The sequence below is a fragment of the Cucumis sativus genome, chromosome 2 (assembly GCF_000004075.3).
Source record: "Cucumis sativus cultivar 9930 chromosome 2, Cucumber_9930_V3, whole genome shotgun sequence".
Taxonomy (NCBI): Eukaryota; Viridiplantae; Streptophyta; class Magnoliopsida; order Cucurbitales; family Cucurbitaceae; genus Cucumis; species Cucumis sativus.
The window spans coordinates 12,736,024-12,752,990 of record NC_026656.2 but is presented as its reverse complement, the minus strand read 5'-3'; the positions used below and the strand labels follow the sequence as shown (position 1 = coordinate 12,752,990).

The 16,967-nt window shown below is 29.3% G+C and overlaps 1 protein-coding gene and 4 non-coding genes across 5 annotated transcripts; all 5 read right to left on the bottom strand.

The window, feature by feature from the left end:
* Positions 1–1,793: 1,793 nt before the first annotated feature.
* Positions 1,794–1,866, bottom strand: TRNAE-CUC. Its single transcript has one exon. It is a non-coding gene; the product is annotated as a tRNA-Glu (tRNA).
* A 281-nt stretch (positions 1,867–2,147) lies between these two features.
* LOC101206719 (endoglucanase 24) lies at positions 2,148–5,601 on the bottom strand. The gene is made up of 4 exons (XM_004150097.3): positions 5,076–5,601; positions 3,789–4,088; positions 3,223–3,384; positions 2,148–3,143 (listed from the first exon to the last, which is right to left on the bottom strand). The coding sequence occupies exons 1-4, from the start codon at positions 5,496–5,498 to the stop codon at positions 2,538–2,540; spliced, it is 1,491 nt and encodes a 496-aa protein (XP_004150145.2). The 5' UTR covers positions 5,499–5,601; the 3' UTR covers positions 2,148–2,537.
* An 8,926-nt stretch (positions 5,602–14,527) lies between these two features.
* Positions 14,528–14,650, bottom strand: LOC116402287. The gene has a single exon (XR_004214800.1). It is a non-coding gene; the product is annotated as a small nucleolar RNA SNORD14 (small nucleolar RNA).
* A 313-nt stretch (positions 14,651–14,963) lies between these two features.
* LOC116402286 lies at positions 14,964–15,086 on the bottom strand. The gene has a single exon (XR_004214799.1). It is a non-coding gene; the product is annotated as a small nucleolar RNA SNORD14 (small nucleolar RNA).
* A 326-nt stretch (positions 15,087–15,412) lies between these two features.
* LOC116402273 lies at positions 15,413–15,495 on the bottom strand. Its single transcript, XR_004214787.1, has one exon. It is a non-coding gene; the product is annotated as a small nucleolar RNA snoR117 (small nucleolar RNA).
* Between the last annotated feature and the right edge of the window lie 1,472 nt (positions 15,496–16,967).

Here is a 16,967-nt window from a genome sequence, read left to right as displayed (position 1 = left end):
ATCCATTTACATTTGGTTGCTTTCAATGATCCCCATACGTCCTACCATTCATAACATATGTATCTAAATGTGTTTTTTTTATTGTATAGTATTTAATTAATTATCATACTTTTACCATTAAATAAATCAAATATAGAATGGTAAGTTAATTATCATATTTCATTGTCAAGAAATATGATTTTCTTAACTATTCTTTTAGTCCAACAAAGTAGGTGTTCTTTCTTGAGAATAATCATAAACTTGCAGCTTTCATCTTAAATAAAGGCATTTATGTTTTTAAGATACTATTAATGAATCTTTTAAGAGAAGCATTGAATTTTCATCTCCATATAATGTGGTTTTATGGCAACCTTCCATAGCTTTTTCTTTCTTGCTATTACTTACCCTTTTATTTATTTATTTATCTTACTATATATATAAAATAGAGAAAATCTTTACTTCCCATTTTGTCCCTCATTTTTAACAAAATGACTATTATACCCTTGTGGGTAATTATTATTTGTATGTTTTCCTTAAATTTAATTAGTAGTTCTTTAGATTTAGTAGCAAAATAAACGAATTTAAAATATTTATGCATCCACAATATTAGGAAAAGTGTTGTGTAAAGAATGTCATGGAGGGCTCTCATCATATGATCAATATTCGTATTGTAAGTGATTATCAAAATATCTCTACATTACTAAACTAACTATTTGATCAAACTTAGACCAATTCTATATATATATTAAAATTCATTCAAGTTTGTTTTTATTTTAGCGATGGGAGTTTGAGGTAGAGGTCCATGGGCTGTCTTTGGATGGGCTTAATGTTTTACTAATAATCAAACCCTTTCTAAACATATTTTAGAAAGATTTAGAGGTATAACATTAGACTACTAAATTTTATTTTAATTTTAGAATAAAAATTAACTTTAATGCGTTTTTTTAATAAAGTTTCTAAAATTTTACCATTTAATTTTATTAAAAATGAATTGAAAATATTTTTAAATAAAAAATTAAAAAACCGTTTCCAAAATATAGCAAAATAGCGATATTGTATTTTTTATTTGATTTTGATTAGAGGAAAATTGTTAAACAACAACCAATAAACTATTTACATTTGATGGCAAAATCAACTTTAATGAGTTTATTCTAATATAAAGTATAAATTTTTGTATTTTTATATTATTCTTAAAAAACCTCTTAATTATATTTATTGTACACGTTTCTTCTTGTTTTTTTCAATAAGACATTTCTCTTTTTTATAAAGGTACATTTTCGTCGATTTATTCAACAAAGAAGAAAATCGTGAATATGACGTATTATATAGATATTATATATATATATATATATATATATATATATATATATATATATATATATTAAAATATTATTTTAATTACTATAGCTTAGTTTGATTAGAGTGCTTATATATTTCAAATGTATAATTTTCATTAAAAAAATAAAAGAATAATAAAATATATTGACTAAAATGATATTACAAGTTACGAGTGGAGAAAACAAATAAAAATAGAATTTGAAGCCACATACCAATGAAGTGTATATTAATTCAAGAATTATATTAAAAAAAACTAATTTAAGTTAATATTTTCCAACTCCCAAAGCTGTATTTAATAATTAATAATATCTTCAATAATACTTTTTTTTTTCCTCCTTTAACATTGTCAGGGAAAGCAAAGCAGAATTTCCAATGCTTCACATTTATTCTGAAAAAGGTATAAATAAATAAAAATATCTTACTTATATAAATTAAAACAAAAACCCTAATTGTTATAAAATAATAACAAAAAAGGATTCCGTTGCCGGGACTTGAACCCGGGTCTCTCGGGTGAGAGCCGAGTATCCTAACCAACTAGACTACAACGGATCTTGAGATCATTAAATTAATCTCTCTTGTTTTATTTTAAAATAGTTGAGGTGGAATTTTTGTTTAAACACAATCTTTAATTTTAGAGTTAAAGTGGGAGCTTGAATTTTACTTATTTATGTTGAATTCCACTTGGTACTTGAAAAATATTGTTTAAGTTAATCCATTTGAATGTTATACAAAAATATAGTCAAATATTTAAACATAATTACAATTACCACTAAAATTAGATGAAATTAAAATTTTGTATATTTTTAATGCAAAACAACCCTACAATATTATTTTTGTTGAAATCCACGGATTCATATAGTATTATTGTTTTAGTAATTCCTACCACAAACATTTGTTAATACATTCCATATAACTCAGTCTCTCGAGTAAAAAAGTAAAGGAAATACAAGAGAAAAAAAATAGTCACAACAACATAGCTATTGACCCATCCATTGTGGAATGCGGACTCTTTTTTAGACGTAAAATTTAGTATTATAAAATTCCAATGGTAATTGAAGTAAAATTACCAAATTAAGCCTCTACTCTCTTCGTAAAACCACCAAAGATGAGAGACCATCCTTTTCCCTTTTTTAAACTAAAAAAAAAAAAAAAAAAAAAAAAAGAAACCCCACAAAACTTCCTTCCTTTTTCCGGCGACCCCCGACGCCGGAAAATCCAAATCAACCTCCCGGGTTCGCAGCAAAATACGCCAAAACTCCAACAAAAGGCGCATTAATATAAGTAGTCGGCTCCGATTTCCGAAAATCCGCCCGATCATCCTCATACACATCATCTTCCCCCGGACCACCAACTAAGGCTCCAACCAACACATTAGGGTTCGGATCTGCCGAGTTGAAGTACGCCGACCCTTCCTTACAAGCGATCGGCTGCGGATGGTCGTGTACAGAAGGAAGGGAGGAGCCGCGGTGGTGGATCCGCTGAGGGAAGTAGTTGCCATAGCCGACCATGTAGGAGATGCCCTTGGGATTTTCGCCGAGGATGTAGTCGACTTGTTGTTTGGCTTGGCGGCGGAGGGTGGCGGGACCGACGACGACGTTGCCGCAGTTGACGGTGGAGGAAGTGCGTTCGAGGTAGTTAGCGTAGGCGAGGAGGAGGAAGGTTATGGAGGTGGCGTGTTGGAGGTTGCTGCCGCCGGGCTTGTAGATGAGGCCGCCGGGAGTGTATTGGATGTGGGAAGAAGAAGACTCCGGAATTAATGTGCACATGAAATTATCTGCCGAGGCTCTGTATGATTGGAGTGTGAATATGTTTCCTTCAAGTGCTTCCTGAGAACAGAAAAGGACGACGTTTTTGGATAAACAATGTCATTTAAGAAAGATTAAGATTAAAAGAAAGAAAAAATACCTTAGAGACGAGAACGTTAAGACCAGCATGCTTGTTGTCCCATCCAAACTCATTGTAGCTATCTTCAGCACCAAGAGTTTTACCATTGTCTTGAATATAATTCAAATACGACTCATTTTGACTCGCCCTTCTTAGCCAAGCTGCTCCCCATAGTAGCTCATCCTGTCCCACATCCATATAATTCAAATACTTTTGTATGTGTTTGTGTATGCATGGTGGCAACTAAACTTTTCTTTCTTTTGTGATAACAAAACAATTTTGATTTATTAAGTTTTCTCATCCAACAAAATAATTATGTAAATACGTGAGAAAGTAGTGCTAATTTTTTCTTCTACTTTTTCCTATTTAGTCCATAAATGACAAAATAAGAAAAAGAAAAGAAAAGAAAAAACAAGTCAAATTGTCTGGTGAACAGGACAAAATTATGCCATCACGGGTGCATCTAAATACAAATAATAATTTTTTTATTCTATTTAATTTTGTTATTAAAAGAAAATTTCTTTTTTTATAAAAGAAAAAAAAAAGAAATTTAATCTACATTTCAAAGTATAATTAAATTGTCGAACCTGATAGCCATCAAAATCGCAGTAGAAAGGACAAACACCGTCTCTAATATTAGCATTATCACTATAAGCTCCTCTATAGGTATCAGCCAACTCGAATGCCTTAATTCCATTTCGTAGCAACGTCTCTGCATACTCTGGGTTCGACGACCGGAACGCCATCGACGCAGCAGCTAATGCTGCTGCAGTCTCCCCCGCCACATCTGAAGCAGTCCCTGGTGCGTCCACGGCATACACGGTTCTGGTCGTGTCCATGTCCTCGGGTCTCTCCCAACAAGAATGGTCCGCACTCGGATCACCCACCTTTAAGTTAAATCACAAAATTAGTGGTAATTAGAACGTAAAAAGTAAAACTAAAAAAATGCGGAAGAGAGAGGCATTGATGAGAGATGGGTTGGTTGGGGGTCATATGCCCTTAAATAGTAGGGAACATGATGTACGGTTAGGACAGTCTCTTTCTTTGGGTCCTAACTCCTTCATCATTCACGGAATTCAACTGGGGTCCTTTCACTTTACTTCCAGGCCACTCATTTTTTTGTTCTTCTCAACATATATTTTTAAGATTAACATATTTCGGTACATTCATATTATACCCCATCTGCATGCATCACATTCAAATTACATAAAGAAAAAAAAAATTGTCACTGACATCGTGTAATTAAACATCTAGATGTGTGGAGTACTTTATACTCAGTGGTAAGAATGGAAGATCAATCGTTACCTCTAGGACAAAAAGACATATTTGATTTTAATGCAAACAAAAAAAGTTATTATTATGAAAAAAGATATTGGATTTGAAAGTTAAGATATGTAAGTTATTTTAAAATCGATGTTTAGAAGGTATGGTTAGTTTATGCATGTCGATTGAATTAAGTGAAGAGAAAATTATAAAATGGGAAGAAAAATGAAAATAAATTGTCGTTTAAATCTTACTAAAAAGGAGTGTGAAAATTGAAGGCAAGAGGTAAAGCACAAAATAAGAGGAGGAAATATAGTAGAAAGGGCAAAATGGTATTTGTAGCAAACAGAAAAATTATATTTTAGTATTGGTAATTAGATTAAGTTTTCCCAATAAATAGTGAAAAGGAAAGAAAAAGGAAAATTTAGGTGGGACGTAGCGGGGCCCAGTAAAGAAAACGCCGACCAATAAGAAAGACGGAAAGACTCCACGTGGTCACATTCGGCTGAGTAATCCCATAACGAAAACAGAAATACCCATAAATATCTCCCAATTTACCAAACTGCCACTAACCGCACTAAGACTCCGATACTGCAAGAAATTTTCATTACCTGAACAAAAATCCGATTAGGCTCCGACACCGTTTTGAGGAGATAATCCGTGGCCCAACGAATCGCAACCAACGAATTCCTCAACTCCGCCGGCGGCATGAAGTCGCCGAACTCAATGACACTCCAAGACAAAAGCGTGGTGGTGAAAGCCATCGGAAAACCAAACTTAACATTGTCTCCGGCGTCGTAGTAGCCGCCGGTGAGGTCTGTTTTATAAGTCCAACCGTCGCCGAGGCCGGAGTTGGCACGCCACGTCATTCGTTGATCTTGAGGCAAGAAGCCCGATCGTTGGCCTTCGAAGAACAAGATACATTTAGACAAGGCGTCGGCGTAATCATGAGCGGCAAATGCAGAGTGGAGGGAGAAGAGAATTGAAAGAATGAGGAAAAGAATGGTCCGGTGAGAGAAAATGGGGTTCTTCATATTGGGGGGATTTTAATTTGGGAGTTCTCCTTTTGTTTCTTTTTGTGGGTATTTATAGAGAGAGGTAGGGAAGTTGAGGGCGGCGTCGTCACGAGGAAGAGAGAGAAAGAGAGTGGTGGTGGCGATGGTGGCGGAAGAGTAAATAAGCGCCGACAGAGGGGGAAAGAAAGAAGGAGGAGGGAAGTCACGTGACGTAAAGTATGAGAAAGGGATTAGTTACTTATAACACCATCTCGTTAATTTTCAGTTCCAATTACAAATTAGAACATCTAACTCTCAAAAAAAACTACTACGTCACTTCAATTATGTGTTCTCTTAGGCCAATTTCCAATTTAATTTTTTTTATTAATATTAATTAAAAGTTAATTTAAATTGAATTGGGAGTGTGGGTCCCTGAGTTGTTGATAAAGAGGGAAGAAGAAGAAGAAATAAAAAAAAATAACTAATAATGGAGTGGAAGAGAGGGGTTTGTGTTTTATTCTCTAAAACATTATGTTTCGGAATTTGTAACTGTTACCAAATCTTAGACCATACTCCTATCTCCTCATTAACACCATTCCACTTTTTTATTCAATATAATCTTCTTTTTTTCTACTCTCAAAATAATTCCAATTTATTTTTTCCAAATTATCAAATCTAAATTCATATTTCTTATTTTTATAAGAAAATACATATTGTATCTATATGGTATTAAAATCTATTGATTTGGTATCCATCCACTGAATTGACATTTTCAGTATATCACAAACAAAATCTCCATCAAACATTAATAATATAGACAATTCTATTTAATCTAATATTTCTGCATTTGACAAATATTCATCAAATATTTTTTTTCTTACAACTATTTTAATTTATATTATGTTGGTAAGGACAATATCTACAAATAAAATAAAATAAAAAGAGATGAAGAAATATAAATTTATTCCTAAAATAGTTAATTTCGTCACTTATCCATTATGAATTTTTTCAATACATTTTTATTCTAATTACATTTTTTAAACCATTAGTTTCTATTAGTTTTTTTTTTTTTACACACCCATTCAAAATAAGCCTAGATAAAAACAAAAAAGGAATATAATATAAATTACCAAACTCCTTTCTAACTTTTTTTTTCTTTCAATTTCTTTCTTTCTCTAATGCTGTAAAAAGAAACTGTGTATTGTTGTTTGCCACAAATTATTGAATTGGTTTTTCACACATTTTCCCAGTCTTACGAACGAAAATCTATTCCGTAACAAGTTACTTAGAGAAAGAACATTACTAGACTCTCTTTTGAAAGGAAGAGATTTGAACGAACATATTTCTGTTAAAAATACTTATCTAAACCAAACAACTTTTTGCATAACAAGCGTTGTATAACGAAAAACATGACTTCTATATCTTCATGCGTTTTATGGGATTTTCTCTTTATTTAAACATACGGTGTATTTGTTAAAATTACTCATCTAAATAATTAAATGAGTGTTTTTTTTCTATAGTACTTCATTTTTTTGCTTCATATTACATAATCATAATATGACCGCTCCTCATAATCTTAATGGTTGAAACTCAATTTCAATTAAATACTAAATAAATTTGAATGATTAAGAAGGTGTTTGACATTTTTTAACATAAAAGGGGGTAATTTTAACAATTTTAATATAATTCACAAACATGCTATAATCTTAATCAACAAAAAAGAAAATGAAAAAAAGTTACGAAAAATACAACTTTGTCTCTTATTTCAAAAAGACTCGATAGAAATAATACTCTAAAGATGTAACGATGACTTAAAATAATAACATGGCGATCATTATTCAAGTACTAAATTCTAAAGAATTTCTTCTCTAAATATAGTTTTTGAAACATTTACAACGAAAACACGTATACAAGAATATTGAAACTTTTGACGTTGGAAAGATCATTAGGTGTATTTTTTTAAAAATAGAAGACAAAATTAAAGAATACTTTCTATAATTTAGGGAAGAAAAATATATAATATAGAAAATGTAAGGAAGAAAATAAAATGGGAGAATTTATTATAGGGTAAAGGTGCAATGGAATCAATGATAAAGGAAGAAAAAAAAAGAGAGTGGTTGAGAGGCAAGTGGAGATTCCCATATTGCAAATGGAGCAAACACAATATTCTTACCTTCCTACAAAAGCCATTTTCTATTATATTTTCTCCTCTCCCTCTCTCTTTTTATCACTTTTCAAATATACATCAAATCATTTACGGCTATTTTAAACATCCATGGTAAAAAAAATTATCATAAAGTTAGAAGTTCGAATATGTTATTACGTGTATATTGTTAAACTTGAAAAGGTATATTTTATTTTAAAGATTAAATTATTCGAATATTCACATCATTCTTTGATATCTTTAGACTAATCATTGAAATTTTTAGTAACTAATAATAAGAAAAATATCAATTTATTTTTCGTGAATTTTAATAGTTTTATTAAGTATAACGTAAAATTTATAATTTGTATCAATCCAACTCCTAGATTGGAATCTCAACTCAAATTCAATTTTACAAAATACTTTAATACATGAACTGAAAGAAAAATTAACTTTAGTATTAAATTGATAAAATAAAAAATCTCATATTTTAAAATGAAATGTAATAATTGACCGCCTAAATTATATAAAACTTTGTTGGTTAAATTGACATAAATTAGTAATTTATATTTTAAATTGATACAAGAGGTATAAATTAATATTTTTTTTCTTTATTCATATAATAAATAATTAATAGGTTGAAGAATTGTATATGGTTGTTGTTATTATTATTATTATTATTGGTTTTACACATCACATGTTTTTTAAATTTACTTATTTAATTTCTTTAGAGAAACTAAATCACAATAACAATTGATTTGCATTATTTAGAAAAAGACATTGATATTATTTATTTATATTGCATTTAATAATGAAGTGTGAGTCTCACTAATATTTTCAAGCCATTAACAATTATCCATATAAACAAAGTAATAATAATAATAATGGCTTTTTTTTCAGAAACACGTTATTTATTTATATAAAAAAACTCATTTTGGATTACTTTTAAATATAGCAAATAAAATAAAATGTTCCAATTAAATATAACAAAATAAATTATTTATTTTATTTAAAACAACAAGAAAAAAAGAATCTTCTAAAATTTATAATAAAGAAATGAGCACATGATGGGCAATTAAAAAGAGAGAGAAAAAAGGGCGAATTATCGTCGGAGTTTTAAGGAAGAAAAGTTTGAAGGAATATATTGAGATAAATAGTTATTATTATTTGTTTATTTGTTTATTTGATAGTATTTATTTATTTATTGAGTATTTAAATGGGAATAGATTCATTGTAATTGAAAATTTTAATTTTGCTTTCCCAAAAGAATAAAAAAATAAAAAATCAAAATCAAACGTCATTTATTGAAGTTTGGAATTCTCTAAATTGAGGAATATTCATTAAAATTAAATTTCTACCATGGTTCATCGTGTGCTCTTTATTTATTATTCAATGTTTTAGATATGTGTGTTCCCTTTCTTTCTATATTTTATCACTAAATAATACCCATTTCTTGATATGATTATTTAAAGAAATTTATTATAAATATTAAAATTGATAAAAGTAAAGATATTCACATAAAATATTTTAAAAATAAAACAAGTTTAAAAATTATTTTCTACATAGATGCATCCGATATTCTTCCTATAAAACTTTGTTATATTTATAAACATTTTATGGGGTAAAAAACATCATTTTTTATAAGTAAATAAATGTTTTCCTTTCAAAACTAAATCATTTTTTTATTGTTTTCAAAACAGTTTTAAGAAAAGGAAATAATAAATTGACATTTATCTACATATTTCTTTTCCTTTCAATTTTCAAATACTTTTCTTTTTTTAAAAAATGACTTAAAAATTAAACTTATCTTTTTCTTGATATATAATAATATATTTTGTTGTTCGTTGGGTTGCACCTAACTTTTTTATACAACCTAGTCAATTATATAAGAATTTATCAAGTGACAAACTTTTATTTATTTTTTAAAAGATATATATTGTTTTCTCTCGGATTGAAGCCAATACATGTATATAATAATAATAATTTAAAAAAAAAGTTATATGAAAAATACAACATTTCTAAGTTTTCTCAATGAACGAATGAGGTTCAAACCTTCACTTCACTTTTGTTGTTAAAATAAATGTATATAGAACGAGATTATTACAAAAAAAAAAACAAGGATTAAGCTAATAGTAAAGAAGGATATGACTTAAATTACAAACAATTTTATCTCTTGTACACGCTTATCTATAAAGTTAATAAAGTAGTACATTTATACTCTTCCATATGGTCTACATGCATAACTACAAACTTATAATGGCTATCATAAATTTAACAAAAATGAATGGATGTGAACCTAAATTTAGAGGAGTTTGGATGACCGTTCTTATATATAATGTTATACGAAGTACATAAAATTGAGAGGAACTCAAATTCTAAAACAAAACTTTGAAAGTAAGAAACAAAATTGAGTGAAAAATTAAGAAAGTAATAATAATAAAAAAAGGGAATGAATTAAGAGTAAAGGTGAAGTTGTAAGAGATTGAATGGTCTTTTCGTTTTTCCCTTTGAGATAAGATGATGATGTAATTTCAGACTGTTATGGCAGTTGGGCGGTTACATGATCCCATTACTTTTTTCTTTTTTAATTTCCTTCTATGCTTCAATATAAATAATAGTAATCATAATAATAATTATATTAAAATATTTCTATTTTCAATAAATCTTAAATTTAGTAAATTTAATTTCATGAAATAAAATAGAAAATATGATTATTAGGTTGAATTGAAATTAGATATAGGAAATGGAAGCTTTTTTTTATTAAAGGTGTGAAATGGTTTAGAAATAGAGAAGATAAAGTTAGGGCAATCACTTGTACACATTATATTATATTTTCCTCTATTCTCAAGTTATCTTTATAAATTCCATTCTTTTTTTAAAAAAAAAAAATCTCCTCCTTCCTTAACACACTCCCAATTTCCTTTTATTCACTTATAACACACACTTTCTTTATTATTCTATTCTACTACGTTTTAATTTCATCTCTATACCCCCTTTATTCATTATTATTCATTCTTTCTAAAAAAAGATAAAGAGGATAATATACATTATTCAATCTATGATTTTTCTTTTCACTGTCTTTCTTGAATGATCTTCTAACATGTGGTTAATGTGCTTAATGGGTTGCAATTATGAATGACATAATTAAGTTTATGAGTTGTAATTATATGATGGGTTAATGTGTGTTTAGGATAGAGTCCAAGTATTTGAATTAATGTATAAAATTATTGTTAATTTTGATAAGTTGTGTTGAGTATTATGAAACATCAATGTGTGGTGTTGTTTGAGGAAGTACAAATATTGTCTATTAAATGGGAGGTTGTCGAGGAGATGAACAAATGAAGACAATATTGACAAAAGGTATAATTTAAATGATTTAGAATATGATGCCATCAATTCAATGCATGCTAGGTTGTGTTAACCCTTAAAACACTCCTTTTTGTTTGGTTTGATTTGATTGTGAATGGAAGCAATAGGTGCATCAAAGAAACGACCAATTTCGTTAATTCTTTTTAGATAAAAAGTCAAACCCTCGAGTTTTGAGTCGACTAGTCGAGCTTGTAGATGTCTATCAAAGGAGAAATGACTGAGTCAAGCTTGTCGTTGGCACTCTACAATCTTAAGCACCTTAGAAATTGGCTTGTACTGACTACTTAAATAGGTAAGTAATTCTTTATGTGCTTAACTGAGATAAATACGTACTCCATGTACAAACTTGGGTATCAAATTATACTCAACTTGGCTCTACACTTACGCAAAATTTTTACATATATTAGCACTAACAAATCGTATGTGCTAGAGAAGTGGGTCGGATGAGCGATCAATGCCCACATGGGAGTTTTCTATTCCATCAAGAATTATGGTACATCAATTCAATGATACAAATTTGTATTGTCCCTAAAAAGACTCATTTGGTTTGGTTTGATTTGATTATGAATTGAGGCAATGAGCGCACAAAAATAACGACCAATTTGATTCTTCTAATAGTTTTATGAAAAATTTTACAATTAAATAAAATCGTTTCACCATACTCACTAATCATCTCCACTACACTAAATGTTTTATTTGTTATTACATTTATTGAACTTTTTGTATTTGAGTTAGAAGGTGTGTTTAGTTCGATTTGAGTTGTTTTGCCATGAAAACATTACGTCGTTTAATATTCGTTTAATGAACAAATTTTTTTTATTGATAAGTATAGAATTATTTAATATTGTCTCATTTAAAATAATAAAATAAAACGTTCAATTCAAAGTTTAAATCATAAATTTAATTATTAAACTATCATTCAAACCTATCTTTTGCGTAGTGATAATTGTGATTATTTAGTTTCTACAAAACAATTATTTAACATTATGTAACACAAGTCACACTAGGTCAGACTAATAAACTAGGGTAGATAATAATTAATGAAATTAGTAAACACTAATTATCAAAACTCATCCACTAATTAAATTATTTGAAAAAAAACACTTTTGGTTTCGGACTTTTTCTTATAGACGTAACAACTTAGTTTTTTGAGTTTTATTTATAACCGTGTAGTTCATCCATGCATGTTACTCTTTAAACCCAAAACGAGTATTAAGACTAACTATAAGATATACTACGACAGTTTAACCCAAAATGCGTTAAGTTCAAAATATTTCAACTTGAATGTTAGAAAATGAAGGAGACCTTCTAAATCATAATAAATTTATTATATATTTATATATGTACATGTATATAAAATGTAGGGTATGTATGTATAGGGTAAAGATAAGATAGGTTAGGTGCACCAATTTCAATGGAAATCCTAAAGTCATTGGAAGTTTTGATTTGATAGAGAATTGAATGGAAAAGGGAAATGGGCTTCACTCCATAACATTTCATAAATAAACATTATATTCATCATTCATTCTCTCTTTCTTTTTTTTTTGTTTCCTGCCTAAAAATGTGTGCTTTTCCTATTCTACTATTTCATCTATCAAAACTATCTTTTTCTCCTTAAATTGTAAATTTGATCTTCATCATTTAAGGAAAGTTAAATTTTAGAATATATAGTTTCGCATTGAATACGAACAAAAACTATTTTGATAATTTTTTTTATTAGTTCGATATTTGTAATACAACTTCAAAATTAAAAAATGATTTATTATTTTCTCAACAAAAAAATTAAATACATTTTCAAGTTAGAAAATTATTTTAAATAACAAAGTAAATTGCCAAACACGCTATAGATAGTTTAATTATGTTATTTGTGTTTTAAATTAGAGTACTATATTAACCAAACAATACAAATCTTTATTTTAATTTTAGTGAAAGAAAAATGTTTAATAATATTTCCTTTTTCTTTTCTTTTTTTTAGGGAAGAAAATGACAGTTAGTGGGCCGGTCAGTGCCCAAACTTCAAACGGATTCTATTGGTGCGGGCCGTCTGGGCCTTCCTAATTTAAGTCAATGGGCTAAGCCCAAAATCATAATCAGAGTTGAGCTCTTTTTGGGCCTTCAACAATAGACAGATAAATTAGGTATAAATAGCAAAATTTTAGGGTTTTGGTTTGAAAATGTGTCCAAAAAAAAAAAAAAAAAAAAGAGTAAAATTCTTCAAAATTATAGCAAATGGTTTACGGTATGTGATTACAATTATTTTATTAAATCTTTTTCATTCATCTTTAAAAATTGCGATTTAGTTAGTAATTTTTTTTCTTTCTAATACTATATATCTTTTACATATTTATATTCATCAAAAACTAAGCAAATCACTCAAGACATCTTGAACATCCATCACAATTAATTTTATTAAGACTATTTCATCTTAGTTTAAAAACAAACAAAAGTTACAAATAAAGAACTTGAAGAAGTTGTCTATGTTGAAACCAGTCAACATGACAATCTTGATATGATATGTGAGCTTCCACTCCATGTTTCAAGCTTGATAAAAAGTATATGTGAATCCATTCTATTTTCAAGCTTGACAAAAAGTGGTTAACCCTTCAATCCATGGTAACTGTTATGTTTGGAAATTGTTATAAACAAGATCTGGAGAAAGATGTAGAAATTCTTCAAATTTCATTTCAAATCATCATCTTCGACACTTTTAAAACTTGAATGCTCAAATTTGTAAGAGTGTACTAGCCAAATGCCATATCTTTACAATACCTTTTTGGAGTATTACAGTATTATTAGGTTTTGTATCAAAATAACTTTATATCATTAATTTCAGATTTGCTTACCCTTATTTGTATATTATCTTTGGGATCACACATTATTATTTTTTATATATAAATTTAATATTCTTGATCTCCATCAACATCCTCTTCTTTTCCAGTCTTTTATAGAGAGCTGCCTTATCTGTTGATTCTCTTCCCCACATTATAGGGTCCGTCAAACATTTTCTTTCCTTGAGTCTCAATATAGTTTTACATTCGATTTCCTTGTTGGCTTGAGCTAGTACGTATACTCTGATCTTCAGCGGCTCTTGTAATCCAAGCCAAAAACAAAAGCTCTTTTATTATCAACAATTTCATGACTGTTTTTATATTTGATACTTGATTGTTCGTTTACTTTTGATTTTTTGGCTGAGGATGTGAGCTCAAGGAGGGTTTTAAATCATGCATTCACAACCAAAATGCATATTTAATCCTTGGGGAAAGTCATGTCTCCATCAACCCCAAACAAAATTTCATAAATTCACAACTTATAAACAAGTAAACTCCTCTTTCTATTCATAACGAACCTCAAAGATTGATAATTCAATTATGTACAGGATCAAAAAATAGGAAACAATTGGTTTCAGACATTACAAGAAGGCAGCATTAAGCTCTCAAGCCTACAAAAGGCGAGTACTTTAAGACAGGAGCTGCGGAAGAAGCAACCAAAGAGAAATGTGTCATCATCAACAATAAAAAAACGATTTGGTTGAGTAAAATAAAAAAGGATTTCATGAAAACTCAGACATCCAAGGAAGGATTAAAACAGCATTAGCTCTCAAGCCTGGCGAAGGCGAAAGCTCTTAGGCGGCCACTGCGAATGTTTTGAGAAACAAGCCTTCAAGATATCATCATTGTTATCGAAACAAAAGATATGGAAATTCAAACCCAACAATTATAATCCAAGCACAATGAAAACGGAGATTTAAGATAAGCCATGAACAAATCCAACAGTTCCATGATTTCCCAATGGCAGTGGATATCAGAAGACCCAAAAATCCTATGGTACTCAAACAGTAAACGGAAATCAAATTATAACATAAATTTAGAACAGATCCAACAATTGAACAATGAATATCAACGTAAACTAGTGCCAAGGGAGAATTCGAAAACTAAGATTGGATCATAAAGTAATATTAAGATTATGGAGAACATTGAAGAAATGTTAATCAGAGTCTCAGACATCCAAGGAAGGATAAAACAGCAGAAGCTCTCAAGCCTGGCGAAGGCGAAAGCTCTCAGGCGGCCACTGCGAATGTTTTGAGAAACAAGCCTTAAGGTTTATCATCATAGACTCCTTACCAAATCTATCATCCTAATCAAACAAATATGGAGAACTAAACATCACGAATAATATAATCTTCAAGAAATGATAAAATCATAATGGGATAAAAGAGAAAAGAGAAATAGAATCAAAATGTGAGAAAATCTGAATGCATAAACTTCATGAAGGAAGCAAATGCCAGAATCTCATCTCTCAAAGATCGATGTCGGCAACGTACAGCGCTGAAAACGCTACGGAAAGATTAGAAGCGCATCAGAGACTCTAATTTATTGCCTTACGATTAAAAAAAACAAAGAAAATTTACGAAATAAGATTGAGGGAAAAACAAACAAGGAAAAGGCCTCAGAACATAAAGATTGATTGTGTACTCCATCGAAATACTTCTCAGATGGTACGGACAAAATTTCTAAATCATCGGCCGGAGGAGAACATGAGAATCAGAAGTATGAAGCAGGCCAGTAATCCTGACCCTAACCCTAAAAGTAAGAAAACTGGTGGAAAGATGTAATAGATGGAGAGCGTGGGGAAGCGCTGAGGTTGGGGATTTGAAGGGAAGAGGGGATTGGAAGGAGTTTAAGTAGAAGATTTGTGGAAACCCTAGAACATGTGAAATTACTAATGCACCCTCTTTCGCTTTTCGCCCTTTCATTTTATACGGTTTATTTTGCCCCTAAACTCATCTTTTTCATTTTCTTATTTTTCAACTTATACGATTTATTAGACTATTACGACTAATTTATACTTTTTTTTTTTTTTTTTAATTTCTCTACAAAATAGTTTTTTTCTTTTCATTTTAAAGAATAAGAGAATATTGAAACTATTTACAAAATTTATCAAAATCCATTAAATTCCTAAAATCTTTTCTTTTCTATATTTTGTAAATAATTTTTTTCTTTGTCTACGATAATTCTTTTTTACTTGTTTATGTTATCCATAACAAAGTATATGATTGAATTTGTTCTTAAAAGTATTTCTATCACTCAATCTATCAAATATCCTAGTTGAATTTGATTATTCAAGGATAGTTGAACTATTGAATTACGCAACCGTTCATATTTCTAAAGTGTTGTTTATAGATTATGCAAAAATTATAGGCAATGAAATGAGAATTGTCTCATTCTCTCATATTGGTCGTAACCACATTGTGTTAGTTCACTAAGAAGTGCATGCAACTCTAAAAAAACGTGAGTCTCAATTTCTCAAATGGTTCACCAATCACCCAATGTGTTATGATGTAATATCTTTTAACTTGTTTGGTTTTATTGTTTGTAAAGAAATTTTTTACTTCATAAATTATTATATTTTATATTTGTGTAGGCACATACTAAAGTTTATGATAGACATGTTAAATTTAAACATATTGTTTGAATATTAAGTTCAAGTTTTGTTATCCCGTGTTAGAGATGTTTAGTCAATTTTCATTTTCGACTTGGTTTGAGGGAGTGGGGTGCCCTTCAAATTGAATCTTAGAAAATATTTATAATATTCAAAACTTGAAAGTTTTAGTCTTTAGAATTTGATATCCTTTAAATTTTGGAAGTTTTAGTCTATGGCTTTCAATCTCAAGGTTCTTGTTCATAGAGTTTACATCATAGTTCTAAACGTGTTTGGGTTTGGTATATTTTTTAGTTCAATTGCACTAGACCCAAACATCAATATCTAGTTTGATCAAGTTAATGAATTCGATGAAACAATTCAAACGAAGATACACAACTCTATCAAAATCAACAAACTTATATTTCAATTTCAATCTTACATATCGATTATTTTGTTTAAACAAATAAAAAAAAGAGAGACTAAATTTAATATCGATGGGAAAATACCAATACTAAATTTCAAGGACCTATACATAGAATGAAACCAATACGAATATAGCATTTTAGCCTCAAATT